The sequence below is a fragment of the Rhinopithecus roxellana genome, chromosome 8 (genome assembly GCF_007565055.1).
Source record: "Rhinopithecus roxellana isolate Shanxi Qingling chromosome 8, ASM756505v1, whole genome shotgun sequence".
NCBI classification, from domain to species: domain Eukaryota; kingdom Metazoa; phylum Chordata; class Mammalia; order Primates; family Cercopithecidae; genus Rhinopithecus; species Rhinopithecus roxellana.
The window spans coordinates 97,372,651-97,397,141 of record NC_044556.1 but is presented as its reverse complement, the minus strand read 5'-3'; the positions used below and the strand labels follow the sequence as shown (position 1 = coordinate 97,397,141).

At 38.7% G+C, this 24,491-nt stretch overlaps 1 protein-coding gene across 1 annotated transcript in view; it reads left to right on the top strand.

Moving 5' to 3' along the window:
• PCNX2 (pecanex 2) overlaps positions 1-24,491 on the top strand; it is a 318,318-nt gene that overhangs the window by 227,652 nt on the left and 66,175 nt on the right. Inside the window, 2 exon segments of the mRNA XM_030935586.1 lie at positions 15,139-15,197; positions 17,944-18,159. Of these exon segments, the coding sequence (XP_030791446.1) occupies positions 15,139-15,197; positions 17,944-18,159 (275 nt within the window).

Here is a 24,491-nt window from a genome sequence, read left to right as displayed (position 1 = left end):
GATTAGGTTAGGGATAAATGAAAATGAAGAGTAGCAAAATGACAGAATAAATAAAACCAAAAATTTGTTTTTTGAAAACATAAAATTGATAAACATTTAGCTAGAATGGCCAAGTTAAAAACAAGACTCAACATGCTATAATTGCTAATAAGTGAGGACATTATTACTAGCCTTACATAATTAAAAGGAAATATAAGAGAATTCTATGACCCCATGTATTTCAACAAATTAGGTAACCTGGATGAAATGGAGAAATTCCTAAAGACATACAAATTACCAAAGCTGACTGAAGAATAAACATAAAATCTAAATAGACTATAACAAGTATAATAAAAATAATTAATCAGTAATTTTTTTTTTTTTTAAGAGACAGAGTCTTGCTCTGTCCCCCAGGCTGGAGTGCAGTGGTGTGATCTCAGCTTACTGCAAACTCCGCCTCCCGGTTTCATGCCATTCTCCTGCCTCAGCCTCCCAAGTAGCTGGGACTACAGGCGCCTGCACCACTTCTGGCTAATTTTTTGTGTTTTTAGTAGAGATGGGGTTTCACCGTGTTAGTCAGGATGGTCTCGATTTCCTGACCTCATGATCCGCCAGCCTCAGCCTCCCAAAGTGCTGGGATTACAGGCATGAGCCACCGCACTCGGCCAAATCAGTAATTTTTTTTAAAACTCCCTACAAAGAAAAAGCCCAGGACCAGTTGACTTCACTGATGAATTGTATAAAATGTTGAAAGAAGAATTAACACCAATTATTATCAAATCTTTCAAAAGGAACAATTCCTAACTCATTCTGTGGGGCCAGTATCATCCTGACACCAAAACCAGTGTCATCATGAGAAAAGAAAACCTCAGATCAATATCTCTTATGAATATAGATGCAGAAATCCTCAAAAAATACTACCCAACCAAATTCAATGCCTATTAGGGTTATACACTGTGACCAAATGAGAATGCTAGGGTGGTTCAACACATTAACATAAACCCCACTTGACCATTTCAATTTATGCAGAAAAATCATTTTGTAAAATACAACACTATGTTGTGATAAAAACATTAAACAAACTAGGATAAAAGAATGTCCTCAATCTGATAAGCCTAAATGCCATCAGTGATAGACTACAGTAACCAAAACAGTATAGTACAGGTACAAAAACAGACACATAGACCAATGAAACAGAACAGAAAACCCAGAAATAAGGCCACACACCTACAACCTGACAAAAACAAGCCATGAGGGACAGATTCCCTAATCAATAAATGGTGCTGGGATAACTGGCTAGCCATATGCAGAAAATTGAAACTGGACCCCTTCCTTACACCATATACAAATATTAACTTAAGTTGGATTAAAGACTTAAACACAAAACCCAAAACTATAATACCCTGGAAGACAACCTAGGCAATACCATTCTTGAGATAGGAACAGACAAATATTTCATGATGAAGACATCAAAAACAATTGCAACAAAAGTAAAAATTGACAAATGGAATCTAACTAAACTGAAGAGCTTCTGCACAGCAAAAGAAACTATCCCCAAAGTAAACAGACAACCTACAGAATGCAAGAAATTTTTTGCAAACTATGCGTCTGACAAAAGGTCTAATATCCAGCATCTATAAGGAACTGAAACAAATTTACAAGAGAAAAACAACCCCATTAAAAAGCAGGCAAAGGACATGAACAGATACTTTTCAAAAGAAGACATACATGCAGCCAAGCATATGAAAAAAGAAACGCTCAGCATCACTAATCATTAGAGAAATGCAAATCAAAACCACAGTGAGGTACCATCTCACACTAGTCAGAATGGCTATTACTAAACAGTCAAAAGAATAACAGATGCTGGGAAGTTACAGAGAAAAAGGAATGCTTATACACTGTTGGTGGAAGTGTAAATTAGTTCAACCATGTGGAAAGCAGGGTGGCGATTCTTCATAGACCTAAAAACAGAAATACCACTGAACCTAGCAATTCCATTGCTGAGTATATACCCAAAGGAATATAAATCACTCTATCATAAAGACACATGCACGGTATGTTCATTGCAGCACTATTCACAGTAGCAAAGACATGGAATCAACTTAAATACCATCAGTGTTGGGCTGGATAAAGAAAATGTGGTACATACACACCTTGGAATACTATGAAGCCATAAAAAGAATGAGATCATATCCTTTGCAGAAACATGGATGGAGCTGGAAACCATTATCCTCAGCAAACTAACACAGAAACAGAAAACCAGATACCTCATGTTCTCACTTATAAGTGGGAGGTAAATGATGAGAACACATGGACACGGGGAGAACACACACTGGGACCTATCAGAGGGTGGAGGGTAAGAAGAGGGAGAGGATCAGGAAAAATGGCTAATGGGTACTAGGCTTAACACCTGGGTGATGATATAATCTATACAACAAACCCTCATGACACAAGTTTACCTATGTGACAACTCTGCATATGTACCCCTGAACTTAAAAGTTAAAAAATAAATAAAGAGATTAAGAGCAGCTAAAGTGGACATCCTTGCAGTTTTCCCAATCTTGTGGGAAGTAATTCAGTTTTTCACCATTAAGTACAGTGTTGCTGTAGGTTTTTTTAGATGATCTTTATCAAGTGAGGAAATTCCTGTATAATTCTATTTTTCTGAGCTTTTTAAAAAAAAATCATGAATAGTATTGGGTCTTGTCAATTGCTTTTTCTGTGTTTATCTACATGAATATGTGATTTTTCCTCTTTACCATGTGAGTATGGTGGATTATATTGACTGATTTCTGTGCATTGAACCAGTCTTGCATCCCTAAGATAAACCTACTTTGTCATGGTATATAATTGTCTTTATATATTGCTGAATTTTATTTGCAATATATTTTTAAGGATTTTTGGATTTATATTCATGGAAGACATTGATCTTTAATTTTAATTTTTTCATGCTGTTTTTGCCAGGTGTTTGTATCAGGGTAATACTAGCTTCATGAAATAAATAGGAAAGTGTCTCTTCCTTCTATAATTTCTGAAAGAGGTTAAGTATAATTATTGTTAGTTCTTTTTTAAATATGTGGTAGAATCTTCAATGAAGCCTTCAGAGCTTAGAGATTCATGTGGGGGGGAGTTTTTAAGCTACTAATTAAATGGCATTAATAGTTACAGGCTTTTAAAATTATGTATTTCATAATGAGCAAGTTATGGTAATTACTGAGTTTTTTGAGGAATTACTCCATTTCATCTAGGTTTTAAAATTCATGCGTGTAAAATTATTTGTAATATTCCCTATTATCTTTTTGATACCTGCAGTGTCTGCAGTGTATACAGTTATTTGTAATTTGTGTTTTCTCTCCCCTTTTCTTTGTCAGTCTGGCTGGAGATTTTTCAATGTTATTGATTGATATTTTCAAAGAACCAGCTCTTTGCTCTTTGATTTTCTCATCTGTTTTTCAATTTCATTGGTTTTTGCTCTTTATTTCATTTATTGTGCTTGCTTCAGGTTTTCTTTGCTGTTCTTTTTCTAGATTCTTGGGGTGGGACCATAGACTATGAGTGTGATACTTTTTTAATGTGTATGTTTAGTGCTATAAATTTCTCTTCCAATACTGCCTTAGCTGTGTTTGATAAATCTTGATATCTTTATTTCCATTTTCTTTCAGTTCAATGTATTTCCATTTCTTTTTTTTCTTTCTCTTTTTTTTTGTGTGTGTGTGTGTGTGTGTATTTCCATTTCTATTGAAACTTTATCTTTGACCCATGGTTTATTTAGAACTGTGCTGTTCAGTTTCCAAATGTTTGGACATTTTCCTATTTTCTTTGTGTTATGTATATCTAGTTTAAGTCCATTATGGTTGGAGAACAAACTCTGGATGATTTCATTTTTTAAGAATTTGTGGAGATCATTTTATTTCCCAGAAAAATGATCTATCTTGGTGCACTCTCTGTGGGCACCATAAAAGAATGCGTCGTCTACCATTGTTGGGTGGAGTGTGCAATAAATGTTGAATAGGTAATGTTGGTTGATAGTGTTATTGAGTTCTCCTATATTATCGTTGATTTTCTGTCTGGACTTTTTATCAGTTGTTAAGACATGGGTGTTTAAGTCTCTGTCTATAATTGTGGATTTGTCTGTTTTTTCTGTTCTATCAGTTTTGGGTTCACATATGTTGCAATTGAGTTGTTTGACTTATACATATTTAGGACTGATGTGTTTTCTTGCTGGATTAACCCTCTTATCATACAATGTTCATTTCTGTCTTTGGTAAACTTCTTTGTTATGGAGTCTACTTTATCTGATATTAGCATAGCCATTTCTGCTTTTCTTTGATTAATGTTTGCATAGTACATATATTTCATTTTTTATTTTCAGTTGGGCTATGTTACTATATTTGAAGTGTATTTCTTGTAGGCAGCGTAGGTCATAGTTTTTAATCTACTTGCTAATTCAAAACAAATGTGCTGTTCAGTTTCCAAATGTTTGGATATTTTCCTGTTTTCTTTGTGTTATGTATTTCTAGTTTAAGTCCATTCTGATTGGAGAACAAGCTCTGTATGATTTCATTTTTGAGAATTTGTGGAGATCATTTTATGTCCCAGAAAAATGGTCTATCTTGGTGCACTCTCTGTGGGCACTATAAAAGAATGGATCACTTGAGCTCAGGAGTTCCAGACCAGCGTGGCCAACATGATGAAACCCCATCTCTATTAAAATACAAAAATTAGCCAGGTGTGGTGGCACACACCTGTAGTCCCAATTACTTGGGAGGTTGAGGTGGGAGAATCACTTGAACCCTGGAGGCGAAGGTTACAATAAGCTGAGACGGTGCCACTGCACTTCAGCCTGGATGACAGAGCAAGACTCTGTCTCAAAAAAAAAAAGTAGTTATTGTATTTTTCAGTTGTACAATTTCTATTTGATTCTTCTTTATTTCTTCTATTTCTTTGCCAAGGCTTTCTCTTTTTTTTTTGCTGAAGCTCTATTTCTTCATTGATTTCAAGTGATCTTAATTGCTCATTGAAACATTTTTATGATGGCTAATTTAAAATATTTGTCAGATAATTTCATCATCTCAATTTTGGCATGTATTGTCTTTTTAAATTCGTTTCAAGATCTTCCTGTTTGTTTCTGATTATAAGTAGTTTTCTTTTGAACTCTGGACATTTTGGGTGCTATTATGTATTATGAGCCTCTGGATAATATTTACACCTTTGTTTCAGCTAGCTGTTACTGACACCGTTCTGACAGGAGAAAAGGAACTGCTGCTTTGTTACTTTCAGATGGGGTTAGATGTCCAGGTTCCCTACTCAGCCTCTATTGACTCCTGAGATGGGAGAGGGTAGAAAGTTTCTTGTTATTGCTTGATAGGGGGTAGGAGTTCAGGTTCCCCACTAAGCCTTTATTGATACTTTTCTGAATGGGAGGGATAGCAGCACTTCATTACTGCTCCCCATGTGGCCTCCTTACCCAGGAAAATTATGAAATTCCGAACTCAGTCTCTTTTGACACCATCTCAGCAGGAAGGGAAGGGGCACCTTATTATTGCCTGGCAAGGGAGGAAGTCTAGGTTCTTCACTCAGTCTTTGCTGGTGACACAGGATTCTTTGGGGGGCCACTTCACCAGGCTCTGCCCATTCAGCCCAAGCTCGGTTTGCACTACTGGCCTGGTTCCCACATCCTGGGTAGAATGGTGAGGGGTGTGTGGGCAAATGGGTGTGAGGTCTGACCACAGTGCACAGCCAGGCACACAGGCTGCTGCAGTGGGGCCGGGCAGGCAGCTCCAGATGCCAGCACAGATGCCTCCTTCATGTGAGGCTGCAGCTGGACCAGGCATACCACAAGTAGCTTCTGCCTTAAGCACCCTCGCTGGATGAGGGGAATATGGTAGCACCCAAAAACTCAGAGATGCCAGCAACTAGAAAAAGCCCCAGGAGGGTGTTATAGCTTTGTCACCGCTCTAGCTCAGGAAGCCTGGAGGTCTGGGTCCCCCGAAGGATCACAGCTCTTCTTTCCCATGGTCCAGTGAACAAGAGCATGTCACTGCCAACAGCGCACTGGTCAGGGATGCGTGACAGTGCTTTTCACACCCGTCATTTGGCGGGTCCCAGGATTTTGTCCTGTGTCCGAGAAGAATGAGGTTATGTAGACGGTCAGAGACTGAACAAGGCAGAGAAGAGTTTTACTGAGTGACGGAACAGCTCTCAGCAGAGAGGGGACCCTAAGTGGGTACCCCCTACCCAAAGCTGGGTAGTCCCAAAGTGTGGCTGAGTCCAGGGTTTTTATGGGCTCGGAATGGGGGAATGCATGCTGATTGGTCAAAAAGCACCATTCAGTTGGCTGAAAGGCATGGAGGAAGTTCTCACTAAAGTTGGGGACTTTACCCAGAACTAGCAGCTTGGTTTCCAGGCTTTAATTTGTCTTTGGTTTGAAGGTTGGGTTTCGCCAGGGACCCACCCCTATCTGCCTAGGAATTTGTCTCCCTCCTGCTTCCATCACTGGTACAGATAGGCAGAGGGCTATGGTTTTATCTGTGGTATTTGGCTGTTACAGAGAGGTTATGACCTACAGTTTTCTGTCTTGTTAGGCTGCGCCTTTCCTGACTCTCAGGCTAGATAGATCAGGGATTTGTTGATGCTTTTTTTTTTTTTCTTTTGCTTCTGTAGGTGTTTCTGGGCTATATGAGGCAAAAAGAAAAACAGAGAAACTCACCACATTGTTTTTCCTTGGATCCCATGATGCCCAGATGGTCTGCTTTTTCCTTTTACCTTTCAGAAGGTGTTTTTACTATATGTAAAATCCAGGGTTTTCGTGTACCAAGTAGAGGAATAAGGAAAAATACACCAACTCCATCTTTCCGGAAGAATAGAGCCAATCTGCATGTATTCATTGTTCTTATTCATGCTTAGCTTTCTCTACTGCAGATTCATATGGTATGATAAAAACATAATATTTTGGATACCAGTATTCTGTATAGGGTATTCTTTCATTGCAGGCCTCAAATAGACTTTCAGGAAATAGACTTTTACAATAACATTAGGGGGTAAGAAAATTGCTTCATGCCCATATGGCTGCCTGTGAGCACACATGTATGTTTACACAGAATCTTAGAAACTTCACCTTGAGGTAGGCTGAACACAGTGTGGTTGCTGAGCATATTTTATAGTTTATCTATAGGAGAATAGAGGAGACCAGAGAAGCATTAAGGGAATGTCAACAGAGAGAAAAAATGTTGATTCAGTCCCTGTCATAATAAGATCCTTGTGGAGAGAGTAGTATAAAACTCAGCAAGCTTTATAAACATAAAATGAAAAAAAAATAGTTTTTTAACTTAATAATTACTTTGAAAAGTTGTATAACTAAGACTAAAACTAAAAAGTTGTATAACTAAGACTAAAACTCACAAAAACCAGTAGAAGACTTCTACACAGCAACAGTGGAGTAATATGTAGTTGTACTTCTATTTTTCAGTATGACTAACTTGTATTATCTTTTCTTTATGAAGATCTGGTTTAGAAGTTTTCAGTTCCAGAGATGTAGCAGACTAGATAATCTCAAAACTTTTCCACCTGCTAAAAGTATCAAAAAAAGATAGGTTGTAAAATACCTCTTAGATACATGTTTGAGCATAATAATAAAGTTAGAAAATTTCCAAGGGCTAGAAAGAAAGAGGGAGCAGTAAACAGCAAAACCCGGTATCACTGCCTGGGAAGAATGGGGTGGGTGGTGAGTCGGGGCTCTGAGTCTCAGTAACATAGGGGCTGACATTTTAAAATCTATGCCAGGCTAGGTGATGAAGCGTTAGTCCTATAGAAGCAGAAAAAAGTTTCAACTAAGACTTCCACATAAAGCTGGAGCCCTGAAGGTCTGCCCCATCAGTGAAGAAGTGAAACACCCAACACAGAGAAGGAACAAGGAATCTCAACCGGTCAGAGAGAGGGAAGAGTGGGAACAAGTCTCCATAGCGAATGAACATTACTAATCTTTTGTCACATGTGGGCTTGGAGTTCAAAACTATACTACCCGTATTTGGAAACTGTCACGTTGAGAAGTTAACACAAAAATGGTACTGGTGTGTAATACCCCTAGAGTTGCTGATGAAGGCAATGTAAAATTATTCTTAAAGGACATGACATGTCTTCAACTAATTCCACAATAAAAACTGACTGGAAAGGAGCTCCCAATCCAGTACTACAGAATGCAAAAGAAAAATATTCATCATGAACAAGAACCAGGAAATAAAATAAATAGCAGATTTTGACTATCCAAAACTAAAGATAAGTAAAGAAGTAATCATATATATATTTAGAATAAAAAGTTGTATAAGAAGAAATAAAACTAAAAGGCCAAGATGTTATGAAACAATGACAAATTGGAACAAATGACTTATAAAAATCAGTGCATATAGTCATTAAAATATATAGTGTAACAGACAAGTTAAATAGTAAATTAAACACAGCTAAACTAGAAAGCACTCAATCTAAGAAAACTGGCCAGAATGCAGCAGAGAAAGATAAAGAATGGGAAATATTCCAGGGAAGTTAAAAGAGAGTTAGAGGACAAAATGAAAGATGTCAACTAGAAATCTAGAAGTTCCTGGAAGAAGGCATAAAACAAATAGGGAGAAGCACAATTTTAAGAGAAAATAATAGAAAATTTTTAAAATTGATGAAAGACATAAATCCTCAGATTCAGGAATCTAAGTCATGACCATAACAAACTAAAATAAATTCATATTTCTACACAAAATAGTGAGGTTTCAGAGCACTAATATCAAAAAAGATCTTAAAAGCATTCAGAAGCAACAGAAAGAATGCATACTCATTAATAACAGTATGTATGACCAATAGAAGAATTCTACACAGCAGCAATGGAGTAATATGTCATTGTACTCGTATTTTTCAGTGTGGTTAACTTGCATTAGCTCTCTTTTCTCTCCCCCACTCTCATTCTCTTTCCCTGCCTCTCTTTCTTCCTTCACCTTTTTTCCCTTTTTTAAAAAAATCATTCCCATCAAATATGTGTACTTTTGTATGTTTGGGTATTTATTTAACTACTGATTCTACTTGTTTAACAATTACAGGGCTATTCTTTTTCTTTTTCTTTCTTTCTTTCTTTTTTTTTTTTTTTTTTTTTTTTTTTTTTTTTTTTTTTTTTTTTTGTTGAGACAGAGTCTTGCTCTGTCTCCCAGGCTGGAGTGCAGTGGCACAATCTTGGCTCACTGCAGCCTCTGCCTCCCAGGTTCAAGCGATTCTTCTGCCTCCGCCTTCTGAATAGCTAGGATTACAAGGGTGTGCCACCACGTTCAGCTAATTTTCATATTTTTAGTAGAGACCGGCATTTCACTATGTTGGCCAGGCTGGTCTCGAAACTCCTGACCTCAAATGATCCACACACCTCAGCCTCCCAAATTGCTGAGATTATAGGCATGAGCCACTGTGCCCAGCCTCTTCTTTTGTTTTTATTCTGGAGTTACTTTTAGTATGTTACATCTTTATAGGAGTTTACCTATTTCATTTATGTTTTCAAATTTATTGGCACAAAGTTGTTCATAGTATCGTCTTATGATTTCTGATTCTGTAGTATTGTCTTTATAATTTTATAATCAGACTATAGTGTAATGTGTTTAAAAATCAAAGAAACAATACAATTAGAAAGCATAATAATATAAACTATGAAGATGGAATATGACCAAATACATCTGCCTGGACACCCAGCGAAAAGACATACCTTAAATATGGTGACTTGGAAAAGCTGAAAATCAAAGAGTAAGTGAAAGCATTAGGCAAGTGCAAACAAATTAAAGCTACTGTTGTGGCTTAATATTGAACACAGATGTATTTGGGGCAAAAACCATTAGGATTAAAAACATTTTATAATGTCAAAGACTAAAATTCACAATGAAAATATAAGCTATGGATATCAATGCCTTAAGTCACATAGTACAACTTATAAGAAAAAAAAGGAAATTTTATTTAAAAACTAAAAACACAGTAGTGGTAGAAAATGTGACTCACTTTTCTTAGTTCATGACCCATCAAGTGATCAAAAATTAGATAAGGATACAGGAGAAATAAATAACATAATAATGTAGCTTCAATATATATTACAGAATATATACACACATGCATGTATACACACATGCACAAACACACATACATATAGAAAAAGAAAAAAACCTTTCCAGGTGCCCGTGGAATATGAAGAAACACTGATTATATATTAGACAATTAAAAAGGAGCTCACCCTTTCATAATTCTTACAAACTACAATAGTAGTTCAATTTCTAGTAATGACATGCTGGGTATTTACAACCAATTGTCCTTAGTGAGGGCAACTAAAGAAAACTGGGTAAAATATGAAGAAAAGGGCCAGGCACAGTGGCTCATGCCTATAATCCCAGCACTTTGGGAGGCCGAGGCAGGTGGATCACCTGAGGTCAGGAGTTCGAGACCAGCCTGGCCAACATGGTGAAACCCCGTCCCTACTAAAAATACAGAAATTAGGTGGGAGTGGTGGTGCATGCCTGCAATCCCAGCTACTCGGGAGGCTGAGGCAGGGGAATCACTTGAACCCAGGAGGCAGAGGTTGCAGTGAGCCAAGATTGCGCCACTGCACTCCAGCCTGGGTGACAGAGTAAGACTGTCTCAAAAAAACAAACAAAAACAAAACAACAACAACAAAAAAGAAATATAAAGAAAAGAACCAACAAAACTTTCTTAAAACTCAAAGTTGTTGGTTGTTCAAAATCTTCAAAGTACTGAAAATTCAGATAAAAATCCAGTAGAAGGAAAGCACCCAACGCTCATAGCCATTTTTATTCAAGATCATTTGCCAAACCTGAAAAAAGAAACAGCCAAACTGAGCTATGCTTTGTGGTCTTGTAGGGCAAATGTATGAAAAGTCAAAACTCAGGCCCAGTAAGACTGGAGGTCACCTGAAGGGCCTGGCCCCAGGTAGTGCCCACCCTGATGGGTATACGGCAGTTTGTCCTCAGGAAATGTCTCATAACAAATCATTCTGATGTTGCATGGTGACAGCAGAGTGCCACTGACTTTGCAAGAGCTAATACGATTGTTAGTGGCACAGCAATGAAAGACGGAAAAACAAACCCAGGTGTACCTTGTGCATATAATCAGTTTTAAAGGAAACAGTGCCCCTGTATTTAAACTCTGGCTGCCTTCTCATTGTCCAGATTTCTTTAAGGTTGCCCTGCCTATGAATAGAATCAGTCTATTTTTAGCTCCATCTTGGATTTGCTATATGAACAGACCCCCACCAAACTTCTCACTCTGGCCAGCAACATTTCCTCACTAAAAAAATGAGACAACTTTTACCATAGACTGTGTGTACTGACAAAGGGGAATTTGAAGCATTGTCAATAAAGAAAATTACTTTTAAATTACTTAAGTTGCTCAGATGAAACTGAGACAGAAGGTGCTTGACCTAGAGGGACTGACCAGGGGGTGGGAAGGCCAAGTTTGAAGGGAAGAAGACAGCTCTGCTCTCTGCATTTCATATTAACATAAAAGAGGGGTGTTTCTCAGTAAGTCAACTTCTCTGGAGAGTCCTGTTACACCACTCTTGTTCTGTAGTGCTCAGGACAGCATTACCCAGCAATGCACAGTGACTTTGTCAGGCAAATGCTAGGAACAGCATGCATCCACACACATGCCTAATGTGTACCAGGATTGCATGTTCCCACTGAGATTGGGAAGTGAGTTATAAGTCCTGTTTCCTCTTTGAGCTACAGAGCTGATGTTCATTTGATTGGACAGTTAAGGCAGAAATCCAATTACTGAGCTAATTAGCACCTTTGAGGGGTAAGCACCAAATTTATAGGAGGAAAGCACTGGAGAAAACTCAAATTACCCAGTGTGGCTGACAGTCCACCCTCTTAGAGAATATGTGGAGAGCCAGAGGTCCTAGGGGTACACAGGCAGCTTAGCTTAGTTATTGCTCCTCAGAATTTAGACTGTGTTCTACAGGCTTCTGAAAAGATAGCTTTCCAGTGAACATAGTTTTAGAAGATGTTTTAGTTCCCTAAGGAGTTTAGCAAATGACTTTCTTTTGTCTTAATCCTCCTTTAAAAATTGTTTATTCTGCTGCTTGAGAATTCCATTTGTGGTAGGTCTTAAGGTGAAATTAAAATTCCATTTAGGGACTAACTCTGCAGACATGGGATTTCAGCCTTCTTTAGAAAGAATTTTGTTGTTTGCTCTATTTTCTGCTACCCTGAGATCTTTTATTTTTCAAAGCTGCTGTGGGAGTATTTGTAAGGAAAACTGAAGCTGTGATAGAACAGCATGCTGGGGTTCACAGCCTTTCTGAAATGTAACGCAGTGTTTCTTCTTTCCAGCCCATCCGTAGCATCACAGAACGCAACAGGATCTTGCCTAGATGGTTCTCAAATGTCTAAGACATACAGGAAAGGAAAGAATACTTTTTTTTTTCTGAAGACGTGCCTTTTCATTTATTCAAATTATAGTTCCAACCAAATATCTTTTTATCTGTTTTGATTCCCAAAATTCCAACCAAATATCTTTTTATCTGTTTTGATTCCCAAAAGACAAGTTCACAAAAGAAGGCTGCATTCTTAGGTTTCTTCTTAAGCACCATTTCTGATAAGTGCTTGTCATTTGTTAAATTATACAGAATATGTCAATGATCATGTTTAAACATAAGCCACATATGCAGCGTTGACTGGCAGCTAGTCTTTCTTCTTAGCAAATATTATAGGGACAAAAACTTCAGAAGTAGCCTTATTTTTGACCATTCAATAATTTATTCTGCAAATATTTATTGAGTGACTACTATGTGCCAGTTGTGAGCAACAAACTTACTCTCATGGTACTTAGGGACTGATGTAAGAGTCAGATATAATCAGATAATTACACAAAGAGATGTATGATGTGGTGTAAAGTAAAGGCTCCTGAGCCAGCCTCCCTAGGTCATATTCTGGCTGTACCACCTGTTAGATCTGTGACCTTGAACACTCTACTTAATTTCTCTGTGCCTCTGCCTCATCCGCTGTGAGAATGGGCATAAAACTACCTCAGAGGGTAGTTTTGAGGCAATAATAAGCTAATACATATAAAGTACTTAGAACAGGCACATGACACAAGCAAGTGCTACATAAATGTTAGCTGTCATCGTTATGATTGACGTTAGCCTTGACAAGTGCTCCAAAAGAGAGGTACAGGTACAATGCGTGAAAGAGAACACGACAAAGGAATCTCACGCAGCACAGGAGTCAAGGCAGCTTCCCTGAGAAGGTGATACTTGAGCTGAGACTTGAAGGATAAGAGGAATCAATGAGGAAAAATGAGTGGGAATGGAAAGGGATCCCTAAATAGAGGGAACATTTGCAAAGGCTACTGGAGAGGAAAGAGCAACAGGACTAAGAGGTCTGGGCATGTTGAAGGGGTGGAAAAGGAAAACCAACAGGGTTGGAACAAAGAAAGCAAAGGGCAGAGTGATAGAAAAGGCTGGAGCTGGCCAGGCGCGGTGGCTCACAACTGTTATCCCAGCACTTTGGGAGGCCAAGGCAGACCGAGACCATCCTGGCCAGCATGGTAAAACCCCGCCTGTACTAAAAATACAAAAATTAGCTGGATGTGTGGCGCGTGTCTGTAATCCCAGCTGCTTGGGAGGCTGAGGCAGGAGAATCGCTTGAACCCAGGAGGCGGAGGTTGCAGTGAGCTGAGATTGCACCACTGCACTCCAGCCTGGCGACACAGCGAGACTCCGCCTCAAAAAAGAAAAGAAAAGAAAAAGAAAAAGCAGGAGCCGGATGTGTTCAAGACCAGGCTTTCTACAGTTGTCAGTGGGACCTTCATTATGCCCAGATCTTTAAGTAAACCCTATGTGTGATACTGATGTATTTGTGGAAGTCCTTTCTTAATGGCTAATATATCAGATTTAACCATATGAAATTGCCATTTTGTAGGTGATAATAAACAGTTGACTGCCATCAATTTCATAGGCTTGATATCAATTTCATATTTCATTCTTTAAAGACCACCACGCAATATTGGAAATAAAAGGACAAAGGTAGGCTGGCATGGCCTCTCCAAGCAGAGTAGATCGGTGCACTTACAAAGGGTTTTGGGGATGTGTGGAGTTCAAGGACTAGTGAGGTTTTGGAGGCATACGCGGGTTGACGGCATCTGTATAGGAGGTTACTTGAAAAGCCTGTTGTTCATCAGTTGCCCCTCAGAAGTCTGCAGTGAGTCAGCTAACTCTCAGAAGCCAGGATTGCCATGGACTGGCTGCCTTACAAAAGCTGTGCACTGAGGAGTGTTTTCATGATGGAATAGGTTCAAAGCTGGTTCCAGTGGCCACTTGTTACCATGGCTGCAGATGATCTAAGAGCTTTCATTCTCATGGTTCAACCTAAGAAAGGTCTATAAGAGTATACCCAGCTCTTGAAAGCAGGTGGTGGAGATGTTGACTACTCATCACCATTTCCTGAAATCAATTTAAAGAGAAAGATATCTATTTGGACACTGTTCTCAAGTTCTGAAAGAGAGGGATGGCATATTGGCAGTTTAACACTTGCTTTTTTTTTTTTTTTTTTTTTAGGCAGATTCTCACTCTGTCACCCAGGCTGGAGTGCAGTGGTGCAATCCCGGCTCACTGCGACCTTGACCTCCTGGGTTCAAGCAATTCTCCTCCCTCAGCCTCCCAAGTAGCTGAGATTATAGGAGTGCACCACCACACCTGGCTAATCTTCTTGGATTTTTAGTAGAGGTGGGGTTTTGCACTGTTTGCCAGGCTGGTACCAAGCTCCTGATTTCAAATGATCCGCCTGCCTCAGCCTCCCAAAGTGTTGGGATTACAGGCATGAGCCACCATGTTCGGCCTAAATACTTGCTTTGATTTTGCAGATCTGGGGCTCCAAATTGATTAAGACACAAGGCCATTCTCTCCAAATTAGAGAGCTACTCATCTCTCCCCTCTATGTGTTTCTTGTACTGTTCCCTCTTTTTCTTATCATGAGACTCCTCTCTTCCTGCAGTGTGGTAAAACTACAGCAATCGTCTTAACCTGTGAGCTCTATCACATTTTCATTTTCCACTCATGCAGCTGGTTCTGTAAACCAACTCCTCCGCTTGGGGGGATCTAATCATGACCTTCTACCCTTTTGTGGCCTCTTCTAGTACAAGGCGTGTGGATAATTCCAACACAAGACTGGCAGTCCAAATTGAAAGAGATCCAGGTAAGAAGATCTCTTCTCTCTTTTTAAACTATTTATTGCTGTATGGATGGATTCTCAAAAGGAAGAATTAAATACTCACTCTTTACTCATTGTGGAGACAATGCACATCTTAGTTAATATGCTGACTGTCAAATGAAACTGTGTAGGTAGACTGATCAAGCATCCTGATTTGGTTTGACAGTGTATTGCTCCACTGTTTAGAATTGATTAGGACCTTGCTCAGTATTGGATAACTCTGTTAATCAAGACATTTTAGTTTGTGTGTAGTAAACCTCAAACACAGACTATAAACCTTGAGATTTGTCTTTTAGGAAAAAAACATTCTTTGGAAAAACATCAGCATGATAATGTCCTTGAAGGCAAACCATTCCACGATCCAGGATCTAGAAGCTTTCAAAAACTTTGGTCAGCATTAAGCTATGGAAGGATTTACCTGCTAGAAGATTATTTTACTTTTTTCTTTCCATAATCAATCTCCTTTTTTAACCATTCTGTTTCTTCCTTCCTCACATTAGAATGCAAATTTTAACTATTCTCTATTTTTATCTTCCTCACTCCCTTCTTTGTGCCCCCAAATCTGCCTAGGAACAATTGTATCATGCTCATTATCTGTATTTGAATTGCATATACATGATTAATTCGAAATCAGAATTTGAAATTTGAGATACCTGGAGAGAGAGGCTTATTTTTTGTTGAACTTCATGTCAGTACAATGAGGGAGGAGAGGTACTGATATCTCTGAGGTGCAGCTGTGGGACTGTGATGTTACAAGCCTATTGATATGAGGCAGAGGGACAGTTTCCCAAGCACATTGTGCTGTTAGTGAATCATAATTGCTGTCTCATTTTAATCTAATTATGCAGATGTGTGGTCAATGTGTTCTAAGAAGATGCCCTGAGTTGAATCTCTACTTTTAGTGATTTTAATTGTTTTGTTTTATTTAAACATTGAACAGTTTGAACAATTAAGCAAAGGCTAATTCTCTCATTCAGGCCTTTCCTTTCAAAGTGCCAGAGACTGAAAGTAACCTTTAATTAGTGTCTCAGAATGCATGCTGATTCATCAGAGAAAATGAATATAGTGCAGGTCAAGGAAGCTTCATCTGCATAGAAGATTAAGCATACTGATACTTTATTAGACTACATGGCATGACTCAGCCCACAGAACAATTTCTTTCCATTAATCATAATTAGGTTATAAATGCTCTAATTTTGATTCAGCTTTCAATTGTCATGAGTGGCCAGCAAAGATATTCACAGTTTGATAGTGTTATTCTGTAGATTTCTTAGAGGCGGATTGGTGATCTTCCTTGTGTAAGTGCACTTGGGGCATATTCACCTTCTTGTACCATTCCCTGCCTTCTGCACCCTGATTGTGCCCTGGTTCCCTTGGATACAAAGCAGGGATGCTCCGGTCAGATCTGTGGTCTTCATCCCTGTCCTCCCCGAATCTCCGTCTCCACTCAAATAGACAATCCAGAAGGGAGTGTTGAGTTTTGCTTTAGGCATTTCCTCTTTGGGACAACTATGCCTATGGCTTTCCAGAGCCATAATTTCCTCTCCTAAAGAAAAGCTACTCCTAAAATAAAAGTCGTGAACGTGAACATTTTTCCTAGGCTTCTCCCAATGCTTACTCCATCCACAGGACCACAGACCAGGAAGACTTCCCATGTTATCCAATCTTCTCTTTAAAAAATCTTATATCCCTCATCTTGAGAGATCCATTGAAAGGAGGGAAAAGAGTCAGGGCTCAGCAGGGAGGATATAGGAAATGCACTACGCACTCCTAATTTCACCCCCACTCAACACGCACCCCTGGCTTTCCACTGGGAAGCAAGGTATTCCATCATTCCATCTCCTTTGCTGCTTCCTCCTTCACCCTTCCTTGGATGTCATTATCCACCCAATTAAAATGGCCAAAGTTAAACAAACAAGCAACAATGGACAATTCCAAGTCCTGACAAGGATGCAGAATTAGAGCTGTCAATCACTGCTGGGGAAATGCAAAAACGTTACAGCCGCTTTGGAGAACAGCAGTCCTGCTCCTAAGCATTTACTCAAGAGAAATGGGGAGAGTCATATTCACACAAACTCCTGTTCATGACTCTTGGTAGTGATTTTACCCATAATCACCAAAACTGGAAACAACCCAAGTGTCCTTCAGCAGATGAATGGATAGACAAATTGTAGCACATGCATACAGAGGGATACTACTCAAAGGTGAAACAGAACACACTCATATATACAGCAGATGAATGCATTATTCTAAGCACTGGCTATATGACTATATGCATTTTTCAAGACTCATAGAATAGTACACTAAAATGGATGAATTTTACCCTACATAAATTATTCTTCAATAAACCTGAATTTTTAATGTATATATAATTTAAGAACAAATGGTATCCATTTATATATAGTATAACAACTTATATGTTTATAATATGTAAAATATATATTTGTATATAACATAATACTAGCAATGATTGTTTGTGTTATATATTATAGCACATATATATAAAATGATGCTGCTTATTGCCTATAAATTATACAGAGAGAATATAAACGGAAAAAAATAGGAGGGTCCCATATAATCCACTGAAATGTGGGAAGAACAGATCTTTTCTCTTTTATGTATATAAAGAGTCTGATTTTGCCCTTAATCAGATGACAGCTCACTGTTTCCTAGGTCTGGGTACACAGCAAGAAGTAGGCATTCACTGATCATATTTCTTGTCTACCTTTAGGGAATGATGACAACAATCTCAATTCCATTTTTTATGAACACTTAACAAGGACCCTCCAGGAGTCCCTCTGTGGAGACTTAGTTCTTGGTCGCTGGGGCAACTACAGCTCTGGCGATTGCTTTATTTTGGCTTCAGATGACCTCAATGCCTTTGTTCACCTGATTGAAATTGGAAATGGTCTTGTCACCTTTCAACTTCGAGGACTGGAATTCCGAGGTAAGAATTTCTTCATTGTGGAAACCGTTGACAGTTGGTTGCTTGAGTTAATTACCAAGCAAAACTTTAGGAAGAAGTCACTGTTAAACAGGAAAAACGTAATGTCTTCCTACTGAAAGAGAGCTTGCCACCACTACCTTGATATAAATAAACTACAGTCATCTGAAGGAATAAAAACATAAACCATAGAATGGCATGTAAACTTGTGGATTAGCAAACCAGGAGATTGGTTTATTAGCAAATCAGGATATTGATTTGGGAATAAATATCCCAAAGCTTTTTCCATTGGGAAAAGCTCAGAAGCCACAGGAGGTTGTGGGGAACATCAGGGCTCCAAATGGAGTCAGCCCGACGTTTTTCTGTGGGCCACAGGTGTTGGGATCTGCTGTGTGCAAATCATTTAAAGTCTTAGAGCTTTTCTTTCCTATCTGCAAAATAATAATAATGAGAATGGGTGCCTTATAATGTTACTGTGTGGTTTGAATGAGATCATGTAGAAGGCACTTCATGAATCCTCATTGCTTTGTGGTTATTGAGTCTGCCTGAATCTTGAAAGTATAACCCCAGTTTTCCTGCAAATCAGGAGCTGGGGTTATGCGGGATGCAGAAAGTGGTATAAGTGATGTACCTGTTGCCTTATCCTGCGTTGTTTATTCCTTAACTCGTTGCATGTTTTCTGAACATCTCCTCTGTATCAGGCAGTGTTTTAATACTAGAGATGCAATGGATACATAACATGAAAGAGTCTTATCCCGACGAAGCTTACCCCCAGTGAGAGACACCTAAAGTAAACAAGTAAATAAACAAGCAAACTTATTATAGCTTGGAGCAAGTGCTATGAAGGAAGTTAATAGTGTTCTGAAACCCAAAGTCACTGCAGAGGATAAGGGTGAGGAGGTGCCACGTTCAATGGGGTGGTCAAGGAAGGCCTCGAGAGGAGAGCGGGAAGAAGAAAGTCCCCAGAACTGATAACTGCTAAATGCATGAGTCAGGCAGCATCTCAGAGCATTCCTGACATCTGGGAGGACTCAAGTGACTAGGGCTGACCAGCGCTGGCAGCAACTTGACATGAGGCAGCAGGAAGCCCAGTAATGTGAGATCTCCCCACCAGTGTCAGGGACTATTGTTATTCTCTGTTACAGAGAACGATGTAGGGACTCTGGATGAGGGAATGGTTGACCCTCTCTACACTTTAAGAGATTGGTCTGGTGGCTGTGTGGAGAATGTACTGGGGGAAGACAAAAGTAGAAGCAGGGAAACCATTTAAGACTGCATTGTAGACACCCAAGCAGAAGATGACGGCAGAGACACGGAAGTGCCCAGAGACTGGGAGGTGGAATCAGAAGGGCTAGCTGTTAGGGGTGAGTGAGAGGGGAGGCTTTGTGTGCCCCCCAAGTTTCTAGATCGAGTGTCTGCGTGGGCAGAGGTGTGTTTACTAAAACAGGGAAGCCTGAAGGAGGAATAGGACTTTTTGGTCTAGTGGTGGAAGCATTCAAGTGAATGTGCCAAGTAGCTAGTACGTACAGTCTGACAGTTACTCAGGAGACATTAATTTAGCACTGATTACATGTCATGCATTAATGTAGGTACCATGAATACAGAAGTTAAGCCCCCACCTTAAGATGCTGGGAACCTCACAGAGAAGACAGGTATGGAAGGAGCTCATGTGAAATGAGTATCCCATGAAATGAGTATTATGACAGTGTCCTGCTAGGGCCACATTAGGGACCAGAGGAGAGGCACTGGTGTCAGGTTGGAGTCTGGGTCAGCTCAGTGGAGGAGAAAAGAGGAGCAGCAGATGTGATGACAAGAAAGCACCAAGTCATCAGATGTGTTCTCAGCAGGTGGTTTGGAAGTGGTTATAGGTAATGCTAGAAAGGTGAGCAGGAGCCAGTTCATACCTGTTCAAACCCTCACTGTGACAAAAGGACAGTTGAACACCATTGTCTAAAGATGATCAGTTATATTGGTTCTTTGGATGAGAATTTCTAGCATTAGTTTTGTGAATATCCATGCCTTTCCACATTCCTAAATAAATGTATACAAAATGTTTTTTTCTAGAGTGGTAGGTTCCGTGTTTTAGGTGTACCTTCTGTGCACTTTTCTGAATTTTAAGAATCTAATTTAGGGGGCTTAGTTTGGAGAAGGTTATTGAGCAGGGGAATAGTGATAAAACTCTACAGAGTAATCACAGAAAGGATATTTCCCCTACATTTAGCACAGATGCCAGAAAATGTCATGAGAGATGGTGGAAATAAGTGCCTCCAGTGCAATAATACAATAGAATTGTGCTGCTCTCTGAATTTCTGAATCTCAGCTCTTTTGAGAGCTTTTCTTTCTTTTTTTTTCAGTATATTCCTTTTTAAATATAATTTCAACTTTGATTTCAGATTCAGAGGGTACATGTGTAGGTTTGTTACATGGATCTATTGTGTGATGCTGAGATATGACATATGATTTGTCCCATCACTGAGGTACTGCTCATAGTACTCAACAGGTTTTCAACCCTTGTCCCCTTTTCTACCTACCACGTCTACTAGTCCCCAGTGTCTATTGTTGCCTTCTTTACATCAATTAGTACCAAATGTTTAGCTCCCATTTATAAGTGAGAACATCTGGTATTTGGTTTTCTATTCCTGCATTAATTTGCTTAGGAAAATGGCATCCAACTGCATCCACGTTGCTGCAAAGGACATTTTTTTAATGGCTACATAGTATTCCATGTTGTATTATGTACCCCCATTTTCTTTATCCAATCTACTGTTGATGGGCACCTCGGTTGATTCCATGTCTTTGCTATTGTGAATAGTGCTACAGTGAACATATGAGTGCATGTGTCTGTTTGGTATAACAATTTATTTTATTTGAGTATATATACCCAGAAATGGGATTGCTGAGTTGAAAGGTAGTTCTGTTTTAAAGTGCTTTGAGAAATCTCCAAACTGCTTTCCACAGTGGCTAGACTAATTTACATTCCCATCAACAGTGTATAAATGTTCCCTTTTCTCTGCGGCCTCGCCAGCATCTGTTTTTTTTTTTTTTTTTAAATAATAGCTATTCTGATTAATGTGAGATGGTATCTCATTGTGGTTCTGATTTCATTTGTCTGATGATTAGTGATGTTGAGCATTTTTTTCGTGTGTTAGTTGGCCACTTGTATGTCTTCTTTTGAGAAGTATCTGTTCATATCTTTTACCCATTTTTTAATGGGGTTATTTATTTTTTGCTTGTTTGATTGTTTAATTCCCTTATAGATTCTGGATATTAGACCTTTGTCAGTCGCATAGTTTGGGAATATTATCTCCCAATCTGTAGGTTGTCTTCTATTCTATTGATAGTTTGGTTTTGTTTTTGTTTTTATTTTTTTTGTTTTGTTTTGTTTTGTTTTTTGCTATGCAGAAGTTCTTTAGTTTAATTGGGTCTCATTTGCCAATTTTTGGTTTTTTGCAATTGCTTTTGAAGACTTAGTCATAAATTCTTTCCTAAGGCCCATGTCCAGAATAATGTTTTCTAGGTTTTCCTCCTATAGTTTGAGGACTTACATTTAAATCTTTAATTGATCTTGGGTTAATTTTTGTATATGGTGAAAGATAGGGGTCCAGTTTCATTCTTCTACATATGGCTAGCCAGCTTTCCAAGCACCATTTATTGAATAGGGAGCCCTTTCCCCATTGCTTATTTTTGTTGACTTTGTCAAAAATCAGATGGTTATAGGTGTGTGGCTTTTTATTTCTGGGTTTGCTATTCTGTTCCATTGGTCTATGTGTCTGTTTTTGTACCAGTACCATGCTGTTTTGGTTATCATAGGCTTAGAGTATAGTTTGAAGTAGGGTAATTGATGCCTCTGGATTTGTTCCTTTTGTTTAGGATTGATTTTGCTACTTGGGCTTTTTTTCAGTTCTATATGGATTTTAGAATAGTTTTTTTTTAGCTCTGGGAAAAATTACATTGGTAGTTTGATGGGAATAGAGTCTATAGACTGCTTTGAGCTGTATGGTCATTTTTTAAAATTATACTTTAAGTTCTGGGATACATGTGCAGAATGTGCCGGTTTGTTACATAGGTATACACGTGCCATGGTGGTTTGCTGCACCCATCAACCCATCATCTACATTAGGTATTTCTCCTAATGCTATCCCTCCCCTAGCCCTACACCCCACAACAGGCCCTGGTGTGTGATGTTCCCCTCCCTCTGTCCATGTGTTCTCATTGTTCAACTCCTATGTTGATTCTTCCAATCCATGAGCAAGGAATGTTTTCCCATTTGTTTGTGTCATCCGTAATTGTTTTCAGCAGTGTTTTTGTAGTTCTCCTTGTAGAGATATTTTACCTTTTTGGTTAGATATATTCTTAGGTATGTGTGTGTGTGTGTGTGTGTGTGTGTGTGTGTGTGTGTGTTTGTCTATTGTAAATGAGATTATGTTTTTGATTTGGCTCTCAGCTTGAATGTTACTAGTGTGTAGAAATGCTACTACATTTTGTACATTGATTTTGTATCCTGGAACTTTACTGAAGTTATTTTATCAATTCCAGGAGGCTTTTGGCAGAGTCTTTAAGGGTTCTCTGACTATACAATCATATGATCAGTAAAGAGAGATATTTTGACTTTTTTTTCTATTTGGATGTCTTTTATTTATTTCTCTGAACTGGCTGCTCTGGCCAGGACTTCCAGTACTATGTTGAATAGGAGTGATAAGAGTGGGCATCCATGTCTTGTTCCAGTTTCAAGGGGAATGCTTCCAGCGATTTGTTTGTCATAGATGAGTCTTATTATTTTGAGGTGTATTCCTTCTATCCTTCATTTCTTGAGGATCTTTACCATGAAGGGATGTTGAATTTTATGGAAAGGTTTTTTTTTTCATGTCTATTCATATGATCATATGGTTTTTGTTTTTAATTCTCTTTATGTGATGAATCATGTATATTGACTTGTGTATGTTGAGCCAACCTTGCATCCTAGGAATGAAGCAGACTTGATTATAGTGAATTAACTCTGATGTGCTGCCTGATTTGGTTTACTAGTAGTTTGATAAAGATTTTTGCATCTATATTCATCAGTGATATTGGCCTGTCACTTTCTTTTTTTGTTGTATTTCTGCCAGGTTTTGGCATCAGGGTGATGCTAGCTTCATAGAATGCATTAGGGAGGAGTCCCTCCTCCTCAGTTTTTTGGAATACTTTCAGTAGAATTGGTACTAGCTCTTCTTCTTATGTCTGGTAGAATTCAGTTGTGAACCCCTCTGATCCAGGACTTTTTTTGATTATAGGCTTTTTATTACATATTCAATTTCAGAAATCAATATTGGTCTGTTTAGCATTTCAATTTCTTCCTGATTCAATCTTGGAAGAGTGTGTGTTTCCAGGAGTTTAGCCATTTCATCTAGATATACTAGTCTGTATGCATAGAGATATACATAATAGTCTCTGAAGATCTTTTGTATTCTTTTAAGATCAATTGTAATATCATCTTTGTCATTTTTGATTGTGCTTATTTGGATCATCTCTCTTTTTCTTTGTTATTCTAGTTAGTGGTCTATCAATCTTGTTTATCCTTTCAAATCAACTTTTGATTTCATTGAATCTTTGTATGGATTTTAGGGTCTCAATTTTGTTCAGTTCTGCTCTGATTTCAGTTATTTCCTTCCTTCTGCTAGCTTTCGGGTTGGATTGTTCTTGTTTTTCTAGTTCCTTTAGGTGTGATGTTATGTCATTAAATTGAGATATTTCTAACTTTTAGAGGTAAGCATTTAGCACTATGAACTTTTCTGTTAGCACTGCTTTTGCTGCATCCCAGAGATTTTGGTGTATTGTGTGTGTGTGTATGTATGTATGTATGTATGTACATATGTATGTATGTATAAGACAGAGTCTCGCTCTGTCGGCCAGGCTGGAGTGCAGTGGCACAATCTTGGCTCACTGCAACATCTACCTCCCAGGTTCAAGTGATTCTCCTGCCTCAGCTTCCCAAGTAGCTGGGATTACAGGTGTGTGCCACCACACTCAGCTATTTTTTATGTTTTTGGTAGAGACAGGGTTTCACCATGTTGGCCAGGCTGGTCTCGAACTCCTGACCTCAGGTGATCTGCTTGCCTTGGCCTCCTAAACTGCTGGGATTCCAGGTGTGAGCCACCATGCCCAGCCTGTTTTTATTCATTTAAAAGGATTTTTTTTCATTTTTGCCTTAATTTCGTTGTTTACCCAAAAGTCATTCAGGAACAAGTTGTTTAATTTCTATGTAAGTATGTGGTTTTAAGAATTCTTCTTGATATTGGTTTCTGTTTTTATCCCACTGTGGTCCAAGAGTATGGATGATATTACTTCCTTTTTTTAAA